General features: G+C 39.7%; 1 protein-coding gene across 1 annotated transcript in view; it reads right to left on the bottom strand.

The window, feature by feature from the left end:
• EBF2 (EBF transcription factor 2) overlaps positions 1-27830 on the bottom strand; it is a 237515-nt gene that overhangs the window by 196391 nt on the left and 13294 nt on the right. The window contains exon 6 of the mRNA XM_088151946.1: positions 16704-16772. Coding sequence (XP_088008072.1) covers positions 16704-16772 — 69 coding nt within the window. The remainder of the gene's footprint in view (positions 1-16703; positions 16773-27830) is intronic.

Raw genomic sequence — 27830 nt, 5'->3', positions numbered from 1 at the left:
TTTAACAAGTCTGATAATATTAATTTATTAATTCATTAGTAATAATATATATTCACATACAAGTTTATACACACACAAACACCCATACCAACTTAGAGATGCAAACCTATTTGGATTGCGTTTCATCAAAGCTCTCCATGTGCAAAAAAAGTCTGTTTCAGAGTTTTTAGCTTCAGAGGGCGCTTGAATCGTGAACAGTAGGGGATCTGCCTTCTGACATTACTCAAAGACCTACCCAATAAGGGGAAAAGAGAGGAAAGACAACATAGGAACAGTGATTTTCCAGCTCACCAAAATAAAGGGGTAAATATGGAAGTTATTGCAATGGGGCATTTTTTTCTCTCGATTCCTTGCCTGATTTGTTCACAGTCACCGCGACTCCAATAAGCCGAGTGTTTAAATAACAACTCTGGAGCCACAGTAAAGATAGAAAATTATTGCTTCCTCTCATGGTCAAATATTAAACACAGCAGACACCTAATGACTCTATTACTCTCCAGGGAAAGTGTTTTATGAACAATCGAGTCCCAACATACGGGCCCAGCTAGGGCTTGCAAGGCTTGTTATGAACTCACTCATCCAGCACAATTTACAAGCCCAATGGAGTCCACTTGAAAATCTGAGGGAGGGGGAGGTTAAAGACGTACACACACATCCCCACAAGCACATGAGGAAAAAGGAGTAAAAAAACAAACCCCAGTGATGTAAATGATGTAAATGAAATGTTTGGGTCTCCGTAATGTGGAATAACATGGTCAAGAAAAGGAGAGAAGAAAAGAGGCAGAGAAGAAACAGAGGGAGATCTGGTAATGTGCCTAGGATCTAATTTGCACTTTGGGGAGAAGGCCTGATGAGCAGAGAAAGAGTGTGTCTAACTGTATTGCAACATCCTGGCGCGCATTAATTTGTTTGTTTAAAAGATTTATATAACTACCCAACTCATGTAATCAAGACTCTGGGTGGCATATATCAAATAACACCCCCAAAACAATATTACAAAGAACATCCCTACAGTGTCAACAGAAACAGATCCATAAACCAACATCTCAACAACATACAGCTGAGACTCACCAGTCAGACACTCCTTCTCCTAGAAAACAGGCTTATCTGTCATCCCAGCCCAACACTCAAGGGAAAAGCCAAGTTTTAAAGCTTTCCAAAAGGTTAACTGGCTCAGGGCCATCTGAACCTTGGGTGGACATTGTCCTACCCTACCACCCTACCACAACAGAAAAGCCATGTCTCTTTGATACCATCAGATGTCATTGTTTCAAGGACAGGACCTGGAGCATGCCCATTCTGTAAGAATGTGTGGGATGGGCAGAAATAATGGGAGACAGGCTGTCCTGTAGATAACCTGGTCTTGTACATGTAGAACTTCATAGGTGATAACCAGCACCTTGAATTTCACCTAAAACTCTATTGGGAGGCAGGCAGCTTACATAGTAGTGGTGTTGCTTGGGCATAGCATGATGTGCTCATAACCACCAGTGCTGGTGCATTCTGGATCAATTGCAGCTTCCAAATGGTCTTCAAGGGCAGCCCCACTTAAAGTTCCTTGCAGTAGTCCAAGCAGGAGGTACCTAAGATGTGACAAATACAGGGCCTCCCAATCCAGGAACAGGCAAGGTTGGCCCACGAGCTGGATATGGGCAAAGGACTTCCTAGCCACAGCTGCCACCTGCTCCTCAAGAAGGAGTTGTGAGTCCAAGAGGACCCCCAAATTGTGCCCCAGTGGGGGAGTGCAACCCCCTCTAGAACCAAGGCTGAAAAATCTCCAGTTCCCAGTTCAAAGGGACTCACTCAAAAACCACAGCCACTCATTCTTGATAGGACTGAATTGAAGCCTATTATTTACAACTACTCAAAAGTTAGTTCCATTAAATTTAATGATAATTTAATTAATTAATTAAATGGTCCAGAAAGTGTGAATAGATTTGCAGCCTTATATTGGCCTAAAATAATTCATTCTCAGCCTGTATTCACCAATGACACAAAGCTGAAATTTGCTTTCTATATAATTTGTTAAATAAGCCAGAGTTAGCTTCATTGACACACTGTGCTTATCCAGACCCTACAAGGGCTGCCCTTTCACCAAGATCAAACCAACCAAGTACACTTTGGCTTAGCATGATGTATGAAACCTTAAAGATCACCTCATACATATCAGGCAAACAAGGAAAATCGTTGCTAAAATAGAGCTTGGATGCATATGAAAAATAGGATATCTTTTACAGATGGAAATTTGAGGATGTTAGTGGCAGACTGCAACTCCCTTCCTCCCATTATTATTTTTTTTTAACATAACTTGCACTTCAAATATTTTGGGGCAACAAGCAAACTTGGAATTTTGAGATCATATCACCATCAAAACATTAGTATTCTGAACCTTCATGAAGATGATCCATCTCTCCATGGGGAGGAGACAGCCCTACAGATAACCACACTTTCATACCCACTAGGTCTTTACCTGACTGCATGTTGTAGAAATTCAGCCTTCATTAGACTCTCTAAACCCAATGAAACCCAATAGTCAAACACTCTTGTATCCCACTGATTTTAAGAGTTTGCTCCTAACATGATTTAAGCTAGGTACACACCTCTTGTTGTGGCTGATGAAAAGAAACCATGTGTGAACCCATCCAGTAAATGCACTTTTTCAAAACCTACAAATAAATAGGGCATAAAAATATAGAATTCTTTTAAAAATAGGTAATAGATCCGTTGAAAATTATTATACTGTTGAATAACAGAAGAAATAATAAAGCATCTATAGGAGGAAAAACAAGAAGAGGAGGGAAATGAAAAAGTAGAAAAAGTAGAAGCAATAGGGTCTAAGAATAAATATGAGGAAGAATAATAAAATGTAGTCCAAAAGTTGCTTCCAAAGTTGAAATGTTTTAACCTGATAGAAGGGGAATAATTGTATCAAGTTCAAATCCATCTGATTTTAATTAAATCAATTTTCATTTTTGTTCTCGGCCCACCTGTTTCATTGCCTTCACCCCACCTACTTTTTCACGATTCTGCTTCCAAAATCCAAGTGTGGCCTTCAACTCATACTCCTGAACTAGATATCTATAAGGGCCTATCTCTCCTCCTCCCCACACCCATTATTTAATTCTGTAGCTTCCAAACCATTAATCCCCTTCTCCAACCTAATGTCTTGAACACCTCTAATTATCAGCCAGGAATTCTAGCACATTTGGAGAGAAACTAGCTGGGGAAGCCTGAGAGTAGCCTTGGTGAGCAATAGTCAAGGAAAGAAAAGGGGGCAATTCATAAAGTGGGTCTTTGACAGATGCTCAAGTGTAACAGTTTGAAAGGAGAACTAGAGATTGCATTGCAACTAGGGGATTTACCTCTGAACTTTGTTCTACTTTAGAACTATTTTTAGAAATGAAAAATACCCAAAGCACCAGCAGAGAAGCTGTGTTTCTATTTTCTAGACTAAAGCTGCAAGTAATTTGAGGTAGGGAGAGGAGATTTGCAAGCAAACGTTTTAAACTTTCAGAAAAACCACATTCGATTTCCTGAATGTGTTGCATTTTAACCTTCTCAGACAAAACAAGGTGACCAGTTCACCAAACTGAATTATTTCAAAGTCCGAGTTGGAGATGTTTTGTTAGCTAGTGAACACATTAAGCATTTGGAAGGACCACAATGGATGTGCAGTGGCACAAAATGGAGAAAGATGGGATCCTTTCCCTCTCCTTGGATATTTTTAAAGGGGGATTTAATTGTTTTAGAGTTACTTTAGGATTTATGACCACTTAAAGCAGTGTTGTCCAAACTTGGCCACTTTAAGATGAGTGGACTTCAACTCCCAGAATTCCCCAGCCATTCCCCATGCTGGCTGGGGAATTCTGGGAGTTGAAGTCCACTCATCTTAAAGTGGCCAAATTTGGACAACACTGACTTAAAGGAAAGATTCTGAGGGACTATGTTCCAAGGGCCACAAAAGCAGGATTTGCAGGTTACACACTCCTGTTCTAATGCATCCAAAGGAGGCTTCAGATTTCATTTTAAAGGTATCTTTCTAAGCCAAAAGATTAAATGGAGGATGCTCATAAATTGACACTTAATATAAGATCGATCTATTTGATAGGGATTTGTGAAATTATATCCCTATTTCTAATGTATGTAACCAATTCCTCAATAACTGTGAAAACTAGTTGTAATTGCTTTTCCTAGTTTACCGTAACACATGAAAACAACCAGCAAACTCCAGGTCTGCCACCAAAGTTATAAGGAAAAAAAAAATGGCATAGCACATTCCCTTAATGCTTCCAATGGAGGGGTTTTAAAAAGTGTTTTGCCAACATAGCATTCTGCATGTCATTCAACTGTTCCCATTACATGATGGATTAAAAAAAAAACAAGAAACCAAAGGGAAGAAAACTGCCGTGTTCATAGGTGAGGTGATGAACTCTTCTTTAGTTACAAGGTGGTCAGGTTGTGTGTAAATCTCTCTCCACTGGCCTATATCCTCCCTGGCTCCCAGAAAGATAAATGAAATCCTCAAGGAGGAAACTTCTCCCTTCAGCTTCTTTCAATTCAGAAAGTCTGGGCCATCAGGAATAAGGCAGAGAGATGTCGCAAGAAATGGGCTAAAGCTCAAAAACACATCTGAAAAAAAAACTCCAAAAAATTCTAATGCCTCTTAAAGAAAAGACTGAAAAAAAATGTTACGTTTCTTCCAAAAGGGAAACCATCTTTCAAGAAACTATAGGACCGGTTCCACCACACAAATAACATCAGAATTGTCTTCTGGAGTGAAAAACATGGCAAAGCTATGTATGGCCTATCTAGTTCTCTCTATTTAATTTCAGTTACTACTTTTTTTTCCCCTGTCGACAGCTTCTTTCCTTTGGGGTAACCACTTACCCTAGGTTTCCTACTCAACTTTAAACTGGGGGCCGGGTGGTTGGCTGAACACCCATCAGTTTTTCTTTGGTGTGTTGTGTTTGTTTCTTCCGGACGTGCACGATCATGGTTTATTAAAAAAAGTAAAAGCCACCCAGAGTCATATGGAGTCAGCCTGCCTCTACATTTAAATAAATAAACAGAGTTCTTGTTTCCATGTGTTTCAACTGCAGACAGGATCACTGAATTTCAAGATTGCTCATCTGGGTAGACACACATAGGATAACAATATTGTCTTTCAGTGCTGAATCTTTCCAGCAGTCTTATATATTTTAATGGGGTATTAATTTAAATGTGTTTGCATGCTTCAATTCTGGTACACTGGTTTTGCTGGTAGTGATAGATATTTTTTAAAAAAGGAAGCAAGAATAAGCATAGGGATTATTAAGAAATCTGACGTTACTGAAACAGGAATTCATCCTGGTGTTTCTGATTGTGAAAAACAGAATCATCCTGCATGGTTCTAGGCAGCCAAAAATGGGGAGAGAAAAATACCAAAAGTATATTTGTGTCCAATTTGAACCCAGATTATATAGGATCTAACAGGCAAGCTGCCCCTTGGTTCACCTAATGCAAGATTTTACTTTTATAGGTTGGTTGCACAAACCCATGATGGAGTTTGTTTTATTCCAACATAGTGTTTGTGTGAACTCAATCACCATGATTTATAAAACAGGACACAATTGGAGTTATAAAACTTCATCATGCCCCTTTACTAGTCTTCCCCATCCCCTACCCTCCAGAAGTGTGGATTTATAACCAGAAATGGCCATTCCAGCTGGGAAATTCTGAGAGTCCACACCACAAGAGGGCACCTGCTTGGGGAAGTTGCCATTGCTCCATACATAGGTTGCACACTCACCATACTTAAACCTGGCTACTGAATTCATCCATTTTCTGGATTTGCATATTATATTGAACCAGAAAGTTACCTAAAGGGAAGGATTTTAACAATATGCCAAGACATTAAAAAAAAAAAAGATTAAAATTAACCAAGCTTGGCATGTAGACACTAATGTGTCTACTAGAACATTACTGTCCTGATTAAGTGGGTTGTATGGACACAGCCCGCATGTCCTAATTTAGATGGGGTCTGGTACATGAAAGAAAAACCAGAGGAAAGTGTGATTATCAGGACAGTGTGGAGATGAACAATGCATTGCTATGGATTTTTGTTGCCAGCCAACAAGACTGTTGAAGCAGTTGATGTTACAGCCTAATAACATCTGGATGACTATAGAATGTCCATCCCTTCCATATCATATTACTGGGTTTCAGAATCTTCTTGCACTGTTCCACATTAATGGATGGAGTCTAGGCTGGATATACAAAAGCCACAAAAGAATATATTACATCCTACCACATTGTGAAGTGAGTCGATTTTTACCCAAAGCAACTATGGCCATGATCATCTCATTAAAGTGTGTCATCCAGACTCTGCTCTAATATTTTCACATGTTGTCTCCTCTAGTACTGTACTTGTTTCCTCTTTAATTAGATGCTTTCCATCATATGAGCATTTGAAAATACTGCAAATAAATCAGCTCTTTGCCCAGCTCAACCCATTTTCTTTTCCTCTTGAAAGAAAATAGACTTTGGGGTCATAAGGTCTGGATCACAGGGCCCTGCAGCCTAAAGGGGCTCCAAAATGAGTGTTGTGTTTTTCTTTTCTTTAATCCATGACATTGTCCCTGATGCTCAAACACTCGTAAAAGGGAAAGAAAGAAAAGGCACTTGGTTAAGAAGAGGGGGTTGAAACATTGAGATGGAGCATACAGAAGTATGTGGGGTGAAGGACATCTTGTCCATCTCATTTCCATCAGCACTATTGACCAAGATGAAGACTGGTTGCTACAAGACTTCATCTTTGTTTGCATGGCCTTCAGTATCCAGGAATCTCTAGATACTATACCACAGTATCACTACTACAAAACAGCGAGTTTTATAGGCACCTCCTAATTATTGTTAAGGCCTTGTGTGCAGTTCAAGGCATTATGGACTGTCATTGTTTTTGGTTGCTTGCTTGTTTAATGAAACATCTTGGAGCAATCCTTCCCTCTTGGTTTCCGAGCCATTAGCTCTTCATCAAAGGTGCCGTCTGCCACATCAGCTTTCTCCTGGAATATGAGATGGGAGAGTGAACCAAGCCATCAGTAGCTGCACACATAAGACAGTGAACACTTAACCTTCGTATTGTCCCTGGGCAGTTTCCACTTCCAGGGTCATTGCTTTAGATAAGTAGGTAGGTAGGAAGATAGGTAGGTAGAAGGGGAGGGAAGGAGGGAGGAAAGGATCCAACATCCTTTAAAGGAGACTAAGACCATCATTTATCAAATGACAGGACAAAGCACACCAACTTACCAAGTCCTTGCAAAAACATCTCTGGCTACTAAAAAATTAATCGGCACCAGATGGCACAACAGCCGCTTGTCACAGAGCCAGGCTTGAGCCACAAACAAAAGCCTTTTGCTCTATGGGAAAAGTCAGAAGATCACTGGAAGATCAGGAGGAGAGAGCAGCAGGGGTGGCAGGCCCCTGAAGGTAGGCATGGAAAAGACACAGAGCCACTCTGATTGTCTGACACTACAGCAGGTAGGAGTGTCCTTGCTGTGCAGAGAGAAGGAAAAGACAGCTAAAGAAGATGCAGAGAACAGCCTCAAACATGTCACCACCATGTCAGTTCAATGTGTGCACGCTACTGAAAGGCACTGACTGAGTCATTGCATCAAGCCACAGTTTGCTCAACTAGGATTTATCGAATAAATCACAACTGACTAGGTCCATGCATTGTAATAAGGAAATCTAGGTCCACAAAATGTTCTGTCCTAATATCAAAGAAAGCACATGGAAGCTTCATCCAATGTCACCCTCTGGGGGAGATGGGCGGCACATTAATTAATTAATTAATTAATTAATTAATTAATTAAATAAATAAATAAATAAATAAAGTGTGAACCCAGTCCCTCTGCTCAGTGATAGAATTCCTGCTTCAGTGGGATGCAGGAAAAATCCTGGGTAAAAAACTGGAGAGCTGCTATTAGTGAGAACAGTTTTTTTCAATCTAATGCTCTCCAAAAGGTTTGGGTCTACAGCTACCAGAATTTCCCTATCAACCTGGCTACAGAAATTCTGGAAGTTTTCATCCTATTGCACTTTCAGGAGAAAATAACGTTGACAGCATTGAACTAATCAAATCAGCTATCTGATCTGGTCGAAGGCAGTGTCTTATGCCTTCAAATTCCTTGATTTTAGACAAATGCATGCAAGGTGTCACCTCCTCCCATGTCTTTATTTGCATCATAATGGTGAGTGCTTTCTTTTCTGAAAACACTTTCTTCCATAGTTTGTCTGCTGGGGATTTCTCATTACATCAAATAATATTCTGGAACAAACTGCAGAATGGAGCAAACCAGAAGAAAGGCTGGGATCTGCTGGGAGATCCAGAGATGTGATGCAGTTTGAATTCTGAACTTAATTCTCATGTTTAATTCTTTAAACAGCTGCTGTATATGTCTTCTTTGGAAAGTATTTTGCTTTAGCAAAAGGTTCCAGGAATGAAACATTCTCCGACGGAACAGTTTAATGGCCTTATACGATCTGCTTTTCAAATATAAATAACAACCTTAGCTTGTATGGAAATGATACACTTTGACAATACAAGGAAACAGCACCAGTTTTAATAGGCACTGGTATACCTTTTCAACCCTCTTCCTATTCTAAATGTCCACTGTCCACCTCCCAGATGTCATGCCCTACAGTTGTCCAGGGTCCAACCCTATCTTAACTGTAAGAGGATCTCAGTTAGATCTGCAATACATGAGCAAAGCCTTCTCTTTCTCCATGATCAAAACCAAGGTCAGACATGGCATGGATTTCATTGCAGATTGCCTCTCTTTTAGTCTTCATGTTCCTCACCTAAAAAACAGAAGCAAATCCCCTTCCTCCATTGCCACATGCTTGTTTTAAGATCTTTTCATAGGTGGTCCTCCACAATGTATAGGGAGAAAGACCAGGACAGCTAATTCCACCCATTCACATTGCATTCCCTGCTAAACTAATGTTGGATGTCTGCAACAGAGCCTCAGGGCTCATAGGCATATATACAGTCAGGACTCTACTAGAGAGATGATCCCAACCTGTAGTAGTCTGCATGGGAAAAACTCTATACAACGCATAGTCTCACCTTTGCAGATATGTCATATGAATAATAAGGCACAGAGCAAATAGGACACGTGATCTCAAGGCATGGCCAGTGATTAAGGTCCACCTCTCAATTACACATCTTGTTAGACACCTTTCTTGAATGTTCGTACAGGGTTCCTTGGTTTTTATGTTCTACATTGTTTAACTTTGATTTAATTAGGTATAGATTTAATTAGGCTGTATAGGGTCCAGTTTGTTTATTCTGTCTATTCTAAAATGGTCATCTGGTTGATATTCCTCTATCCCTTTAGTGTTAGAGCTGCCTAGGTTTTTAATGGGTCTACTATGGATTTTGGTATCTTCTTCTTTAATTAATATTTCTTTATTACTGTCCTGCCCTTAGTTGTTAAGTGCAAAATAAATTATATTATTATTCCCTCATGAAGGTTTATATGAAATTGTAATACAGGCATAATCCTGCCTATTACCTCTATCAGAAGAAAACTTTCTCTGATATTTTGCCCAGTGAGTGCCATAGCAAAACACTAGGTTTTTGTTTAATTGATATAATATTAGATTGTATTTTATTAACTTTTTTTTAATGGCCATCTGTTCTTATAATCTGCTTGTGATATTGTACATTGATTTCCTGACCAATGCTGGAAAGTATCTAGCAATGAGGCTACCCCAACTGGCTTAGAGATATGTTTCTTCACACCATGCAGTAGCTTTCATATCCCTACCTTTCCCCATCCTGCCTTTAAATAACCTAAAAATTAAAGTATTTTCTGCAAAAAGAAATGATGATGATGATTATGATATGTCTATTTTTCCAGACCTCATTTGTGCTTCAAAGTAGTGAAATGTGGAAAGTCGACTTCGTTAAAGTATAGATTTGTAGGATTTTGAGAAATGCAATAGATAGTTTGGGGAAAGAAAGATTCTACTGAATGCAGTCACAATTTCTGGACCCACCAACATGTCTATGTTGTGAGTAGTGGTCTATAAATATACAGAAGAGAAGTACAGTGGTTCCCCTTTTTGAACTGTAAAGATAAATCCTTTTCAAAGGATGAGAGGGTTGCTAGCACTTACTTTGGATAACTTATTTCAGTGCTACATGGCTAATGAGAGTCTTATATATTTCAACGGGAATAAATCTCACTGAACTGACTTATTTTTCAAAAGGCATAAGATTATGTTACAAACCATCTGGAAATGTTGCACATTGCATCCAATGCAAAGAATATAAAATGCTCACTGGATTTATCGTTGTGGTGGCCTTGGCTTTTGAGAAGAAACTCTTGCTGATAAAAATTAAGAGATGAATTGAAGGGCTCCAACTGCATCGCTGGAATGACAGATGCTGCAGAAACATTTTGTGCTGCAGAAGAATTTCTGGATGGGGTTCAAGGGGAAACATGTTGAGAAGATGAATCTGAGCATTCCCACCAAATATTCTCACTGACCCTCTTCCTGGCCAACTTTTATAAAACTGGGAAAAGAAAAGAAGCATCAGCCTTCCTCAAGCAATGCTCACTAATTCACAGTACTATGTGGCTTTTACTAGGTGGGCTTCATCAAATGCCAAAGTTGGAGAAGGGTGGAAGCAATTAGAAGAAGCAGCGGAGGTGGGCTGACTTCTCCCAAAGGCGACTGAACATGAACATGAACTCTATTATACTCAAGATCCAGTACTGGCTAAAAATCACTTCCCACAAATAATAGTGGACACTTAAAATTGAAATAACACATCTGAAAACATGAGGATCATCTAATCTGCCCTGAAAATCTATGCTCCCCCCGCAAAAGAGGCTTCTGTTTTTTTCTACTTCATTCAAATTTCAGTTGGTGTTTGTGAGCCTCGAGCTGGCTGAGAGTTGTGATGCTCATCTTAAAGCAGTGTTTTTCAATCTCAGAATCTTTAAGATGTGTGGACTTCAACTCCCAGAATTCCCCAGCCAGCATTATGGGAGTTGAAGTCCACACATCTTAAAGGTTCTGAGATTGAGAAACGCTGTCGTAAAGCATCTGGTTGATTTTTGGGGGGGGGGGGGGGTCTAAAGGTTTATTATACCTATTTTACTACTTCTTACTCTCTCCCAAAATGTGGAAAATAGCACTTGCCACAATAATCTCCTGACAACTTTCAGTGATCTTAAGGGGATCCACAAGATGGAAAAATTGAGTTGGAAAGAGCATGAAGCCTATGAGTTGGACAATCCTAGATTAACCTATCTGGGGTAGGGAGAGAAATTTGAATACAAACTGAAATTCAGTTATCCTGCAACATTCATACCTCTCCTTTCTTCAAAGAATATGTTTATTTCCTTTTTGTTTAACAGAGAAAAAAGGAAGAAAAACAAACAAGCAAAGGAAAAGCAACAAAAACACATTATGTACCAGAAATATCTTTCAATCTAGTGCTGAAACAACTCATTAAACCTTGACCACACAATATACTTTTTATAATCATCCTTCCATTAGCCAAAGACCAGTTCACAGACAGAAACCAAACTTTGATCTGTGATCCAGGATTATATTTTTCCAGCATGTTTTATGCTATCCCTCATGCTCAAAAAAAAAAAAAAATCCATAGTTCTCTATATAGTGATAAATTCCAGATTAAGACTGTATAATTTAAAAGTATATCAATATCCTTTAATTTTAATGATCTTTGTAACACCAAAGCAACAATCTTATGGATGTCCAACCAACCTGGAACATTAACAGAACAAGCCAATACTATATGTGCAAGAATCCCCTAATCCATGTTACACTTCCAACATAATGAAGTTGACAAACAGCCTTTTAAAAATATTCTCTAGAGCATTTTGTAGAGATGAAAACGTCTTTCATTCAGTCAATCTCCTCTGAAGTTAATAAGACATACACTTAATATTTTTAAGACTCTACTCTTGATTCGCTAATATAAAATATTCGAAATCAGTACTGTATTCCAAAGTTCTTGGAAATAACTAGAAGTAGTAGTAGATGTTATGATGGTCACTGACCAGACCTCTACAAGATTAAAAAATAATTAAAATAATTAAACAATTTCTACTTCAAATAAAATAAAATATAAATATAAAATTATAACTAGGTCATTATGGCAACCAAGGGATGTCTAGCTTTATGGACAGTATAACAGAATTTAGCCAGATTCAAGGAAACAGAATTGCACTGGTCTCATAACAAGAAATGTACATAAAATAAATCAGAATTGTCTGAGTGTCTTGCCAGATAGGAAGTCATAAAGTGGGCCCTTATGTCCTTATAGAAGGAGCAAATATAACAGGAATGGGCTAGCTATTCAGTGGATCCTTCACAAGGGCACAATCTTAGCTTGTAAAGAATTTTTTGATATTTGCCCTTGAGAACAGCTGTTAGGAGGACATTGAAAAGTACTAATGTTAGTGCTCCTTGGAATTTGGGGACAGTTATTTGGTTTCAGTGTCTTGCAGCCTAAAACAAGGAGCTTCACTACTCAAGAACATCGTCCTGGGTAGGGTGTTTTTTTTTTTAATCCATTCAATCGTGTCCAATTCTCGGAGACTGCCTAGACAAATCCCTCCAGTTTTCATTGGCAAGATTTTTTAGAAGTGGTTTGCCATTGCCTCCTTCCTAGGGCTGAGATAAAGTGACTGGCCCAAGGTCACCCAGCTGGCTTTATGCCTAGGTAGGACTAGAACTCATGAGCTCAGGGTCTCCCAGTTTCTAGCCTGATGTCTTAACCACTACACCAAACTAGCTGTCCCTGGGTAGGGTAGATTGATTCAGTTGGGCTTCCAAGTTTCTAGCACGTGGCTTGAATGCAATAAGTGCTTGATGATAGTTCATCCTCAGAATGCCCTCTCTTGAGAACACATTGCACTGCAAAGTTTTGCAGGGATGATCCTTGCCGTGTTGATTCCTAACTATCACACATAACGAGCCACGTATGTGAGATGGGCGGCTATATAAATGCAATAAATAAATAAATAAAGTCTGCAATGAACAAAGAACCCAGACCTTTTGGGAAAAACAATAACTTTAACCAGTAGGCAATAGTAAAGATCAGCACACCCATTTCCACTTCAGTTAGACCTTCCTCCCTCCTTAATAGCACATGAGGGACACACGGGGCCACTTTCCAGAAGGGTGAAGGAGCTCCATGGTCCCAACTGAGCACCAAACAAAGTTATATGTATGCCTTAGTCAGATGTAGCTTTAGCACTACTGGAGGGTGGTGTACCCCTCTGTCGAGGTGGAAGGATCCTTTCGTTGCAATGTTTTGCTGATTGTTATGCATTTTGAATCCCATAATTTTGGTTGCTTTGTGGCTGAAGGCACTGGGAAAAATCATGCCTCGTCGTACGGTCTGGCCTTTTAGCCCCCACTCATGCACTGTATGTTACCTTGCTAAGATCTTTATTAAGAACTTCATTTTAATGTAATCTCCAGTGCTTTCTTAAGACAATAAGTGGCTAGGACACTCAGAAGTCATTTTAATCCAACCGATGCTTGTGATTGAAGCACTACATCATCTGTATACAATAAGATTACAATATGTTTATTAGCTACTGGGGGGGTTGATGCTCAGAACTACTTATTTTGGCCACAAGAGGGGTTATGTACAAATGGAACAGCAGGGGAGGCAAAATTCACTCCGGTCTTACTCTTCTTTAATTTGGAATATATTTAATACAGAGTCTTTCCATGCTACAACAAACTTTTGTTCTGGACTTCTCATGGAGTTTGAACATTAACAGAAGCAGCGCTCTCTCTCTTGTAGCATGCATGAATTTACCCGCAACTTTGTTCTGGAAATGAAATAAAAGGTAGCTCTGAAGTCAACGAATGCGATGCATAATACAGAACCTGACTCAGAGAAATATTTTGGTCCGATGTTGAACTACAACGATGTGGTCAAAGACAAGAGTGTCCAGCTTTAAAACCTGCCTATTTGCCAAATATGCTCTGAATTGACCTAACTGGACAATTTATTATATAAGTGTTTGGCATAAAGCTTACTTATTATGCTTAAGAAGTTGATGGGCTGGTAATTAACAGGTAAGTGTTGACTGCTTTTTCCCATCATAGTGATGATCTTTCATTATTTATAAAGGAATAGAATAGGTTTAGGTTTATCCAAAGCACCTTCCGGTGCTCACAATCCAGGAGCTGTATGTGATTCTAACATATCCGGCCCAAACTGTGAGCCGAGGAGTAGTTTAATATCATGCAATTTCATAATTTTAGGTAATCTAAAGTCCTCCTGGAATATTATGACAATGAATATTTCAGACATGCCAACAGAAATGCTCATATGCACGGACAAGTCCACAGATAGAATAGACTGGGTAATTGCTTGAAAACCTGTAAATGGTTAAAAAAGTCACAAGCACAACAGTGTTTATGCTAGATGAAATATGCTTCAAGATACAGACAAACTTTTGGTGGGGAATCTCAAACAGGTATGAAAATACAATGAAGCAAGCTTACCAGTGAACACACACAAAACAGAGAAATCAAATCTAAGAAGTCTGCTTATCTGTAATATAACTTGCACATCTTGTGCCTTTCTCTGTATTTTGTAACAAAAGATTAGTCTAGTAAGGATGTTAAATTTAGATTAGGGTCTAGCCTGATTCTCTTTGCTTTTAGCATCGGTTAATAAAAATGAAGGGCTTGAGATGGTGGTGGTTTTTCTGTTTCTATACAGTATGTCTTCCTTTCAAATCGTTTCAGCTGCAAGACGTTAATACATCACCTGAAAACTGTGCTATCTTCCTTCAAAATCATGCACATATACGGACATTTAGTCAATTAACAAATGACAAATTGATAGGATGACTTGACATGCAGTATTGTAGCCCACTTCTTCTAATCTCATAGCAACATTAAATGACATCCCCCCTTGAATCATGGTGTGTGTGCAGGTATGTGTCTACAAGTGTGTGACAGAGAGAGGAGAAGAGTTGGGGTTCTTTGAAAAGATACTTTTTTTTATTCTGATGGAACTGTGCCCAAATTTAATATCGACAAAATATTAATCCTAGCAGCACTCTTCAATTAGATCAAAAGCCATCAATACCAAAACTTCTGCAACTCCCCTGACAGCATCTGTGGATCCTCAAAACCAAGTATTAACCATTTGGGGGGGAAAGCCTTTCTAAACCTACAGCCATTGTTTTCAGAGCAAGGCACTGCTACAAACTAAGCTAGGGGTAATGTCCCTCTTGCTGGATGGAACAACATTAAGGATTAACTACTCACCAAGAGGAAATAAGATTGTGACCTTTTATATCAACAAAGGGGAGGAAAAGGGGAGGTTTGCTAAAGCTTATCTTGTGCAACGGAATATAGATAGAAGCAACTGACATCTTGGACCAGGGCTGCCATCTGCCTGCTCATACACAATCACAGGAAGAGGCAAAAAGCATAGTCATAGAGGACTTCGATGTCCTCTATTAGATGTGGTGTTTGAAGCTGAGGAGCAAAGAGCAGATTCAGGGCTACTTTGCAGCTATCTGCTTCCACCTCAACTGCATTGCTTCCATGCTTCCTCCAACAGGAGTCCTTTCCACCTGTATTACAAGCCTCACAGAATGTTGACAGGCAGCTTAGACTCAGGTTCTGAGGCTGTCCATCAGTTCTCCAGCTGGTGAGATATTTTCCTGCCCTCGGAAAAAGCAAATGCATGGCTTGTACAAAACTATGGTATTGGGGTTTTTTCCCCTTCTTCTTCTTTTGTACGCTGCTTTTGATCACGGATGAAATTTCAGAAGGAACTTTCTCCAAATCGTTTGGAGAAGATTTGTTCACATCTCCTCCAAGTATACACCATTTTCTACGAAGCTTTTGAGAAGAGAAGGACAAACACCAACAGTCCATATGCATTGATTCTGCCTGTCCTGCAACAGGGTCAGTACTGATGGATCACACCATTTCATTCTTAAACCCATGTAGATTTCTTTTACATCCCTAGTGTGCACCCACACACAGCTACACACACAATTTGGGGCTGGATTAACTTTAGATTTTTGTTACCCACCCATGCCTCAAGTTAGAGCAAAACATGAAAAGTGTTCTCTGTTTCAATCCTAGTACTTCTTAAGTCTTCTTCCCTTCCCTTCCCAACAAAAAAAGTTGCTCTGGTTTTGAGACAAACAAATGTGAATATGCAACAGTTTATATAAAAACCTACTATAGCTCTAAGAATTGAACGTTTCCAACTTGGCTAACAACTTTTTCACAAGAACAAGACTGCAACTTCATTTTTCAACCGTAGAGCATGTATGAAACAGCAGGACTAGCCTGAATGGCTATTTCCTCCCTTATCCAGCTGGATTCCATCTTCCATTTAGTGAAGAACAATTCATGATACGGTCATGCAAGGATCATTTTGGCAAGCTTAAATAGACAACTAGGGCACCTTATGTAACAACAACAGTAGCAATAATATGCAGACATTCCTCTAAAGAAAGTTCAGATATTTTGAGAACATTTTTCAAAAACATGCCATTGCATTGTCATTAACAACATCTTACAGACAATATCAAGATGGTTTAACTTGTCCAGCTGCAAGTGATCCAACAGGTTGGGCTTTTTGATAGCTTTCTTTTAAAAAAAAATGAAGTAGTGTCTCCTACCTATCAATGATCACAGGATCCGAAGGAGTCTCGTTACGGTTCCCGCAACTTTTCTTCTCACAGCAACGACTGACGATGGAACAAGCACAAGAGGAAAACTATTCAGTATGTATCACAAGCAGTGCTACATCATTGCTTTTAGGGTTCTATTCTCAGTTACCTGAATTCAAGGGCAGGCACACGGTGCGTGAGAATGTCACAGTACCCTGCACAGTGTCCATTCTCACCAGTCGTTGTACAGTCATCTCACCAGACACACAGCTTCCTTGGCTTCCCACATTCCAAATAATACATTTCAGATCAAAAAAGGAAGGCCGCCCTTGGGGAGAGAGCCGTACAGCAGAAAAAGGTAGAAAGAGGAAAACACGAGGACCTTCTGCCATTTTGCAGCAATTAAGTCTGTTCAGAAGTTCTTCCAAAAGAAGGTTGATACAAATCTTAATGCAATCTAAGAATGAGATAGTATAACAGGACTTGTCTGTCTGTTTTGTTTTGTTTTTGCTGAAGGAAAGAGAAGTAGGGAAAATCAAAGACAGACTTCACCAAAGTATGAACACGTATATCCAGGCACAGTATCAGCTTCTTTGGACATCCCTCTATTAACACTGATACCCACAGCAATGGGTGACCTTTTTAATGTTCCATAAAGTCCTGTGGTAACCTTCTGTCACTGGAAATTAAAATGTCCCTCCCCTCTGCAAAACCCTAGTGGACTGAGCCCTCCCACACATTACTCCTCAAAAGTATAAGCTGGAATTGCAAGCTGATATGACTATGTAAACCTTCTTTGTTGTAATGCCACTGCAACTGGAGCCCCATCATTTAATGACAATCAAGCGCTGAGGATGAGATAAAATAAGCATTTCCAAAATAGAGATAGAATGGGTAGCTTTGCACAAAACACCCAAGTCAATTCAAAATCTAGTCGCTGCATTCACACATGCTAAGCTTGATTAGTATGTAACTGTGGTTAGGCTTTGGGTGGCTTTCATTCTGTATGAACTGGATGCATTGGGCAAACTCAAAAATGGCTTAATTCGATAACCAAGATAAGGGTGTTTTACACACAAGGGACCAGTTTGCATTTTTTTGAGGGTCCCAAATGAGAGCATAAGATGGTCCATGATAGACTTCCCTTGCTGTAGTTTAGATCTGAAATAATCCAAAAAACTGGAAAGAATGCAAGGACAAGAATCTAAAGGTTCTGATTAATAGCGTATATTAGAACAGGGTTCCTCCACCTTGGCACCTTTAAGACAGGGGGACTTCAACTCCCAGAATTCCCCAGCCAGCCTGCAGCCCTGGGAGTTGAAGTCCACCTGTGTTAAAGTTGCCAAGGTTAAGGAACCCTGTATTAGAAGGAAGGTTAAGGTTACAACACAGGAATTTCAGCAAGTGTGCTTCTTTCAAATGAAAAACCTATATAGAGGTAATTCAGGGCATGAACGCTCTTCTTTTCTTCCTCATTTTCCAGTGTAGGGGGCTGAAAGCTTGCCTCTTTTGTAAAGAGGGGACAGTCTGTTTCCTTTTTCATAACTGGCAGCCTTTTTATCAATGTAAGAAGTAACTCTTCCAGTCCTAGGTACAAAAGGAATGAATCCAACCAACAAATCTGTAATTTACCAGTCTGGATACAATAGTAGACTCACATATTTTTAGCAATCCATAGTAGTATAACCCTGATTTGCTGACCAAGTCACAGTTTATTGGGGTCATACATAACACGCAACCATAAATATTTAATTAATATTTAATTTTGGTGTTTTCTGTAAACCACCCAGAGTCACTTTCTAGTGAGATGACCAAATGTGAAATATAAATAAATAAAAATAAAGTATGACTTACAAAACACAGTGGTTCACATATTCTGCTAAGCCATGGTTTCTCAGACCATGATATATTGGTTAAACTACAGGTTGAATTCACATGTATTGAGCCATAGTTGATGGCTTCCAAATCAAAAAGGCTGCACTGATGTGATATGCTAAGTCAGTACCAAACAAGGTTTATCATAAATTAGTATGAAGTGACAATCTGTATATTACTAGGATCTATTTTCTTCAGGAAGTGTGTGGGATCTAGAAGACAGAAGTCCTTCTGTGTCCTGACCTGAAATAAGTTAGTTGAAAACAAATGGCTTTTAAATAAATAAGGTGGAACCACAAATCAAGCAGATCAGCCTGATTCGATCAGTTTCCCAGAACCAGATAATATCTCATTGGAATGGTCTCTTAGACCAGTGGTCTCCAAAGTGGGGTGCACATACCACTGGGTACCCTTGATTATCCATCGGAGTATGGGAAAATATTAGAATTATACTTAATATACAAAATTAGAGAGATATAGAGAAATGTTTTATAATGTACATAATATAGAAGTATAATAGTACAGGAATATAAGAGCCAGTTTTGCAGAGTGGTTAAAGGCACCAAGATGGAAACTGGAAGACCACAAGTTTCAATCCTGCCTTAGGCATGAAGCCAGCTGGGTGATTTTGGGTGAGTCACACTCCTTCAGCCCTAGAAAGAAGACATGGCAAACCACTTCCAAAAATATTGCCAAGGAAACTGTAGGGATTTTGTTTGTTTGCTTATTTATTTGCCATATTTATATAGCCACCCATCTCACAAAATGTGACCCTGGACGGCTTACAATGAAAAACTATAAAATAGCAATATAAAAAACAATCAACAATGAAACCATTAATATACAATTAAAAAGCAAGGAGAGAGCATCAGATATTACAGACAATTGAGCCATTTCATCATGGTGATAACTCGTCCATGTTATCATCAAGAGTCAACACTGACTTGAAGGCACAAAGCGTGTGCGTGTGTGTGTGTGTGTGTGTGTGTGTGTGTATTACATACATATATTGGAGGTTTGTCTTAAGGGGTTTTTTTTACTGATAAGAGTGCACAGTCCACAAAAATTGGTGACCACTGTCATAGATGACTAAGCTTCTGCTAAGCAGCAGCTTCTGCACTGCTTTCTAGCCATCCACAATGGTGGTGCTAAAGAACAGTAGAAAAGTGGACACCAATCTCCAGCAAACTAAGATTGTTGCTAAAAGAGTAGAACTTATCCTAGGCGTTTGCACACTCAGTGGCAAGAATGCCACTGAATCCTCAGTGTCCCCACTAACCCTTCTTAGAAATTTAAAGGACAGCCACTGCAACTCATTGATTAATTTACCTGACCAGAAACAGGACAAAGGGGAGCTGGAGTATTCAACAGAGTCTTGGGAGGGGCATTGCCAAAAGAGGTGGAATTCTGGGAAACTGGGGGCATGTGATTGGTTATACCTCCCATATCAGCTGTTTTATGAATGGGCAATCCTTCCAGCAATGTAATGGGCAGTAAGAATAACCCTGAAGAAGAGGAGGAAGAGCTACAACCAAGACAATGGTCAGATAAAAGAAATCTGAGTCCAGGGCAGAAATGTAATTTGAGAAAGTGTCTCAGACTTGACCCTCCCTAGTCACCACAGATATAAAGAGAGGATGGGGAGCATATTCAGACTTGCAGGATTCTATTACTGTAACCTTACAATAAAAGTAGTATTAGCATTCATAACTCTGGTTTCCTAGTCCGGTCTATCACGAGGGGCAGACAAGCAATCATTTTATGGGAGAATTCAAAACAGGTTTGCCATATTCCAAATGGACCTAACAGTCTGAAATGGTTAGGGATTCCTATCATCATTAAATATGTGCATGTATAAATAATTACTATAATTTACAGTACTCAATATTATAATGGGAACAATGTTCACCAGATGGCCTATGGGACGGTTCAGCCTTCTGCCTGGACATAATGAGTGATGGTCATCCTAAGCTGATTCCTCTGTCTTATGGCTCTAGATGATGAAAGCCAACTTGAATAGAGCAGACTAAATCATAAACCATGACTTACAAAATCCCAATGGCTGCTGCATAAACCCTGTTATGCAAAAACAGGGGTTTAATCAGTGAACTTTTCTTCTATCAGGAAACAGCTTAGATGAGGTTCATAACAGTTTTATTTCCTAGTCCTTGACCAGTTCAAGACTTGCACTGGCATAGCTTGGCTATATTGTATGGAGAGCAAAACGCCCCATGCCTGGGCCTCACGGTGCAGGATGTCTCCTCTTCTTATAAGGACATAAAGTATGCTTTGCATGCCAGACTCCAATTCCTGGCAATGCAGGAAAGATTAGGAAAAGCCCAGCCTGAAATTCTAGAATAGAATTTCTACTAGAAATTCTACTCTTAGCACTGGATTAGGCTGAGTTCAGATATCTTTCTAAGCTTTAGACTGGCTGAACACATTGAGCTAAGGCATAATGTAGTTTGCTTAGTTTAGGCTTGCTGTGCTGTGTTGTGTTGGCTGCCCAATTATGGGATGTGCCTGAGCAAACCATTGCTACCTCTAAGGTGTGACCTGTTCTTTTCAAAACATGATTTGTGGATAAGCATGGCATGACCCTAACCTGTTCAGGCTTAGTTAATAAACCATGGTTGATACAAGTCCATATGTTTGTGAATATATGAATCCAGCCAATGTAAAGCAGGTTCTCTTTCTTCATTTCTAAAGTAGGGGATATCAATGGAAGCTTAGCTGCTGCAAGTAGCAGACATGGAGAAGCTGATCCAAATTCCAGATGAAGGTGTGAAGATCAATGGGCACCTTCACTGCCACGATCCCAGTCTGGATTATGAACCTTGTATCAGCTTTTGCTTTATTAAAACAAACACAATCAGTTCCTGATTTTCTGAATGCTGAATGTAAGATTGAGTGTGCTTGATGGTAGACGATTATCCACATGCCCAGGACTACAGAAAGGATAGTGTGAAGAACCTGGATGTCTCAAAAATCTCCGCTGCTCAAAAAACGGTTTACATCTTTTCCCTCCCCCTTCCCAAAAGGTTTTAAAATTCAGCCTTCAACTTTCACTAAAAAAAAAAAATCTGTCTCTAATTTCAAACTGAAATAAGCCCCCAGCATGGTGGCCTTTGTTTTGTTGTCTTCTGCTCAACTCCTCCCTGGCATTGCATAACAAAAGTGTCTAAATTCACACCATCTGGCCAATAAAGACCTAAAGCTCGCTGGCTGCCTGGATCAGCCGATCTTGTCTGCCGCTGTCTAGTCTGGGCCTTGTGGCGAAAGTCACAGCTGTGGGTCTCACTTGTGCTCAATGCAACTCTGTTATTAGCCAGCTGTAGGCCTCGAGACTACTTCTGTTCACATTATAATACCTTTTCACCCCCCCTTAAGCATCAAGGGCAGAGAGGCTTCTGGCAACAGCTGAACAAAACCCAGTTTTCGTCTTGCAAATAGTTGGCAAGGGGAAAGGATTATTCCAGGAGGAGAGGTGCCTTATTTTTATTTATATCCATCTGACAAACCGAGTGTTTGCACAGATATTCTATTCAGCGAAGAAGGTATCGGGACCTGATGCACCGAACGTCTCCACGCTCGCTATTTTTGTTCAGATGGCAGTTTCATTAAAATCAGTGGGACTTCAGAGAGCCTGCACTGACATACAGGCAGTCATCAATAATGCAGACCGTTTGGCTCCTCCCCGAAAATGCTAAACGGGAACGCTAATTATTGTGAAACAGAGATTTTCCTTTTTCTACCAGTGACACATCACTGCATCTGCATAAATATTTAGACAACATTCCTGCTAAGCTTGCATCTGTCACTCGGAGAAAGGTGTAGGGATTCTGAATACACTTGTCTGCATCCAAGCAGAACAGTCACACCGTTCGGTATGTCAAATCAAAAAGATGTTTATTTTCCAAGGAAGGTTGAAAAGGATGGTCCTTCACTCAAAGACAACGGGCGTCCACTTTTAGGGGCAAGGGTAGTAAAGTACATTAAATTTTGATACACTGTTACTAACGCGGACTAAACTTAGCAGCTTTCAAAACCGATGCACTGCTGAAATCAGCCCATAGCAAGATTTGATTGTGGTGCTTAAATAATGTCGACATTAACTCAAGTCCAGAGCTAAGGTATGGAGTAACTTAAAAAAAAAAAGAGAGCAAATTAACCCTTCTAAAAGTGATGAATACTGTCCAAATAAGTTGATTGATGTTTCAAACCAAGTGGCCTTATTGGTCCTACCAAGCTGTTGTATCTCATGAAAAGGATATCGGGAAAATATCATGCTTCCTTAGCTGATTTATAACAGCTATCAAAACAACCCTTTTATAATTATAATGTTAAATTCTTATACCATCACCACCACCACCACCACCCATGGCTTTAAACACAGGTTGTTTGGACAAATATAAGAACAAAACAGATGGAGGAAATAGCATTTGTGCAGTGTGTCACATAATCATAAATCTGTGAAGAGAAAATGCCAGCCTCAGTTTGGTATTATTCTAAGAAAAACTTTGCATTCCAAACCCTCTTTCCGCCTTGTTTTCTAATCATCCTATAAAGTTATACTTATGCTACAGTGTTCCTTCGGAAAAGCATCTCTGTTTTAAAACTGGACTACGTTCTCAAGAAGTCAACAGGTAAAATGCAAAATATGAGTCTTGTGTCTAAAGGAGACGCAAATTAATTGCTTGTTATCTCATAAAGCTAAATCTTGAACCCATGAAATGTCACGTTTGCTACTGCATAAAGGAGCCATGTTTTCCAGCCAGGGGCTACATTTTATTTCATTTAGCTTCCAGGTAGGATGGCAGCAAAACAATTATGCCTCTTTTTCAGCCAATTTTTTCTGCCCCCCATTTTTGGGAGTTTTGGAGGGGCATTTAAAACAAAATAGGCTTGTTAAGTCTCGCAAAGTCTTAACAAACTTTTTTTTTTTGCTTGCTTGCTACTTCTTAAAAAACAAAACACTAAATTATGCTCAATGAGAATGATTTAAAGATGGGTTTAACTCTCCAGTGGGATTTGATTGGGTGTGAACCGTGCCCAGTTACATGGCAGTAACTAAACAATCTTCACTGGTTTGGAAATCTAAGCAAGGTTGTACCTGATTAATACATGGATGGGAAAAATCTCAAGGTTGTAGGTTATAATGAGAAGCTGAAAAGCAATATCCTGGGAGAAAATGATGGGAAACTGTTTCTGTGTTACTGTATGGAAACCTACATAAATATATCCTTGAAATCACCAGAAGTTAAGTTCATTTCAGAGGAGGCCTAACCTTTTCCCTTGCACCTATTTTGGCATTTTCATCAGTCTTCCTTTGTTTTAAATCAGTATAATGATCTCAGACAATTTAAGCATACTTCACTTGAGAGTTAATTTTACTGAAACCACAGGTGAGTAGATTGTGAGCCCTGAAAATGTAGAAGCACTAATGAGGTAGGAACTAATTTCACCAAAATTCTCTCTCCTTTCCATTGAATTTTAGATTGCAAACAATTATGGCTGAGAACCTGTTCTCGCTGCTTCTAGCCAACCAGAATTCTTTATTAGTTAATTATTAATTTTGTAGTTCCCCTTTTCGGTAACAACAGTGCCCAAGGAGACTGACAATAAAACACAGATAAAGCAAGAGCAATCATTACAACTTTAAAATTCTAATTGCACTACATATACAAAAACAAATCAGTAAGAAAAATTTTAGCAGAGAGGATGGATAGATAGATAGATAGATAGATAGATAGATAGATAGATAGATAGATAGATAGAGACAGACAGACAGACAGACAGACAGACAGACAGCAAACCGCTCAGAGTCACTTCCTCGTGAGATGGGCGGTGTCTAAATTCGAAATATAGACAAATAAATGAATAAATAAACAAATAAATAAATATAGCTAAGGCATATATGTTCCTGTGACCCGATTTGACATGTCCAGAAAAGGAGGCTAGCTAACTGCAAATACATTCTTGCCCATCATCAAACCCAAGCCTTCAGATTCAGTGCAGAGTCCCCAAAATACCCAAGTGCAAGCTTTAGTCTTCAAAGAAAATATCATTCCATCCATTGCAGCTTGAATCCCCTATTCCCTGACCAGCCGTTTGATTGACAAAAGGCGCCACTGTTTAATGGATTAGATTTTCATTTGCTTGTCCTCATCCAATCCATTTCTAACATCAGACATTGATTTGGAAATCTTGTTGCTTCCTTAGAGTTAGCCAAAAAGGAGTGAATTGGGTGGTATCAGCATGTTGGTAGCATCAAACCCCCAGCTCCTATCAATCTCTCTTAGTGCTTTTGCATATGTGTTAAATAGCATAGGGGACAGCCTGGAACCAGAAGGATTTAAGAGATTCCCTTGGCAACGTCTTATGAAATCATGCCCCCGAAACACAGAAGCAATCATAAGAAACAGAGTGTTTTAGTTCTCCAAGTTCCATCTCAACCAGGTGCCCCAAAAGCCACTCAGAGTCCAACAGAACCAATGAGAACTTATTCCCCCTATCTTATAGAGCAGTGTTGTCCAAACTTGGCCACTTTAAGATGAGTGGACTTCAACTCCCAGAATTCTGGGAGTTGAAGTCCACTCATCTTAAAGTGGCCAAGTTTGGACAACACTGTTATAGAGGGAAGCAAAATTGTCTTTGTCCCTTAACTAAGCCTAAAGCTGGACTGAAACAGATCCAGACAAGGCAACACCTTCATATATCCTGGAAGCTGAGATAGCCCTACCTTGTCCAGGAATGAAACATTAGACTAGCTGGAAATTTCACCAAAACACACATACAAACACACACAAACTCATCTGGCTTGAGAAAAGAGACTGTTCTGTAGCAGAATGGGTGGTATACCAACGAAACATCTATTCTCTCCACTAACCTGGAGGACTGTAGATTAAATTGATGTCCTGAAGATGATATGGACAGATGTCGATCTGGCAAATTTGGGTATGAATGTTGTGGTGAACAAACACAGTAAACCCTGAACAATATGAAAAACTATAGACAGTCGTTCCCGAGTGCTCACACACATAAGCTAGGGTTAGTTTCTTATTTTCACTGGATCTGTGCTATTATGCCAGCTATTTGATTATGAAGACCACTCCCCCGGGCAAAACTTTCAGAAACAGTAATTCCAGGGTATGAGAGAGGGTTTTTTTTTTCATTCTAGTATTTTTCCTGCATGTGCAGTGTCCGCTTTTCTTTTCTTTTTCTTTTTTTTCGGATCAACCAAATGTTGATCCATTGGTTGTGACTGGAATTGACCAACTGGTTTGTCACCCAAGCCTGACATTGTGGGCTGAGAGAGAGCGACTGGCCCAAAGTCACCTACCCGGCTTTCCTGCCTAAGGAGGGACTAGATAATGTCGATGAGGTGTTCACATCAGCACATTTGGGTAAAATTAAATGTGGGTTGGAGATCAAATATTCTGTCTGTAGTTTGGAAGTCTGGAGATGGGGCCTTTGTTATTTTTACATTTTTCACAGAGCTTAGTGACACAGGGGGCTCAGAAAATAAATGTATGTTGATAAAGGACACCTGAATTAAAAAGGGGCTGTTGGGACCTTGATGTTAGCTGAGCTTGTTTTTCTTCTTGCAAACATTTCATTGCTAAACTAGGTAACATGGCCAGTGCTTCAACACAAAGGTTTGCTGGCTTTTATTATTCCTTAATGCTCACCCGGCAATCAATGCATCGATAAGGGAGAACCAACACAATAAGCAGGAACAATCTAAGATAAATCATGCAACCAAGCAAGGTCAATCAGAAACAGGCACACCAACTACAACTCTAACCATGTTAAGGAGGACAAGCTGTCACACCGAACTGTTCAGCAAACCCCACTTCCTTGTACTGACTATGTTACTTAGTCTGGTGATTAAACTTTTGCAAGAAGAAAGCCAAGCTCAGTGATGTAATGGTATATGGCAGTGTTCCTCAACCTTGGGAACTTGAAGATGTGTGGACTTCAATTGCCAGAATTCCCCAGCCAGCCATGCTGGCTGGGGAATTCTGGGAGTTGAAGTCCACACATCTTCAAGTTCCCAAGGTTGAGGAACACTGCCATATGAAAAAGACCTTGAGAGCCTAGGCTGAGAGACACTGCCTAGGGTATGGTCAGATGAGAGACAGCATAGCCCACACCTGGATTGTGGGTGGGGCAAGAGGCTCAGAAGGGACCCTCCTGATTTCTCAGGCTGTAAAGGAGATGGGGGGGAGTTGTACTTTCAGACTTGCAAGACTGATGTCGGCTTTACTAGGTAGACCAGGCAGGAAACACAACCAGAACTAATTCTACTTGATTGTAAAGCTACATTAACAGAACCTTGCAAGTCAATTAAAGACCTATACTCTCCACTATTGCTTAAAAAAAGGCAGCCAGACTCCTACTGCAAGACCACAAGGTGGCAGCTAAGAGTTGGAGTTTTCAGGTTCTCTTTGCTGCCGTCTAGTGGTGATGTGGAGTTTTGCATCTGAGATCTGGTAGATGAGTTAAAAGGCCACCACAATGGCTGGCATGGAGTGGGAATCATGGGTAATGGAATCCAACACCTTTGGATGGTCTTAGGTTGGAGAAGGTTGGCATAAACATTCACAAACTGTGGGTTCCTATAGTTTATGCCATAAGAAATGGGTTAACCTTTAAATTACCTCAAGACCTTAATTGTTTTTTTCCAGCAAACAAAAATGCAGCCACCCATTTGGAAACATTTTAGAATCAGATGAGAAAAAGCTCCATTTGGATTCGTAATGCATCTTTCCTTTTGCTTTAAGCAATAACGAGCTGGAGTCCTACAGTGTTAAACCATAATGCAGCTGATTTGATTTGGATTATCTTAACTGGTGAACCTAGCCTTTTTGCTTCATAAACTAGGGCATATGGTATAGCAAAACCAACAGATTGGAAGTTAGTCAACAAACCATGGTTAAATAATTTTCTCCAAGCTTAATTCCATTGCATTCAGCATGTGTATCATACAGATAGGTATGCATTTAGCTCTGTGTGTATGATCACATAAGTTAAAACTTTCATCCAGTTCAGCATGTGCTGCCGTTACTAAGGAGTAAATCCTATTCAACAAAAAGGCAGGTTCTTTAAATATACTTTTTTCCAAGTTAGTTAAGGACCTAGTGACCTGCATACATCTAACATGCTAATCTTGGTTGGGTGTGTGTGACTTTGTTATGCAAACCCAGCCTGTCTGCCAAGTTCTGGATTCAATATATTGTGTGAACTCAAAAGGAGAAC

The sequence above is a fragment of the Python bivittatus genome, unplaced genomic scaffold (assembly GCF_059951505.1).
Source record: "Python bivittatus isolate LINGU-HERP-01145 unplaced genomic scaffold, Pbiv_v1 ctg000680_np1212, whole genome shotgun sequence".
NCBI classification, from domain to species: Eukaryota; Metazoa; Chordata; class Lepidosauria; order Squamata; family Pythonidae; genus Python; species Python bivittatus.
The sequence above is the reverse complement of the archived record's forward strand: the minus strand, read 5'-3'. Positions and strand labels throughout refer to the sequence as shown.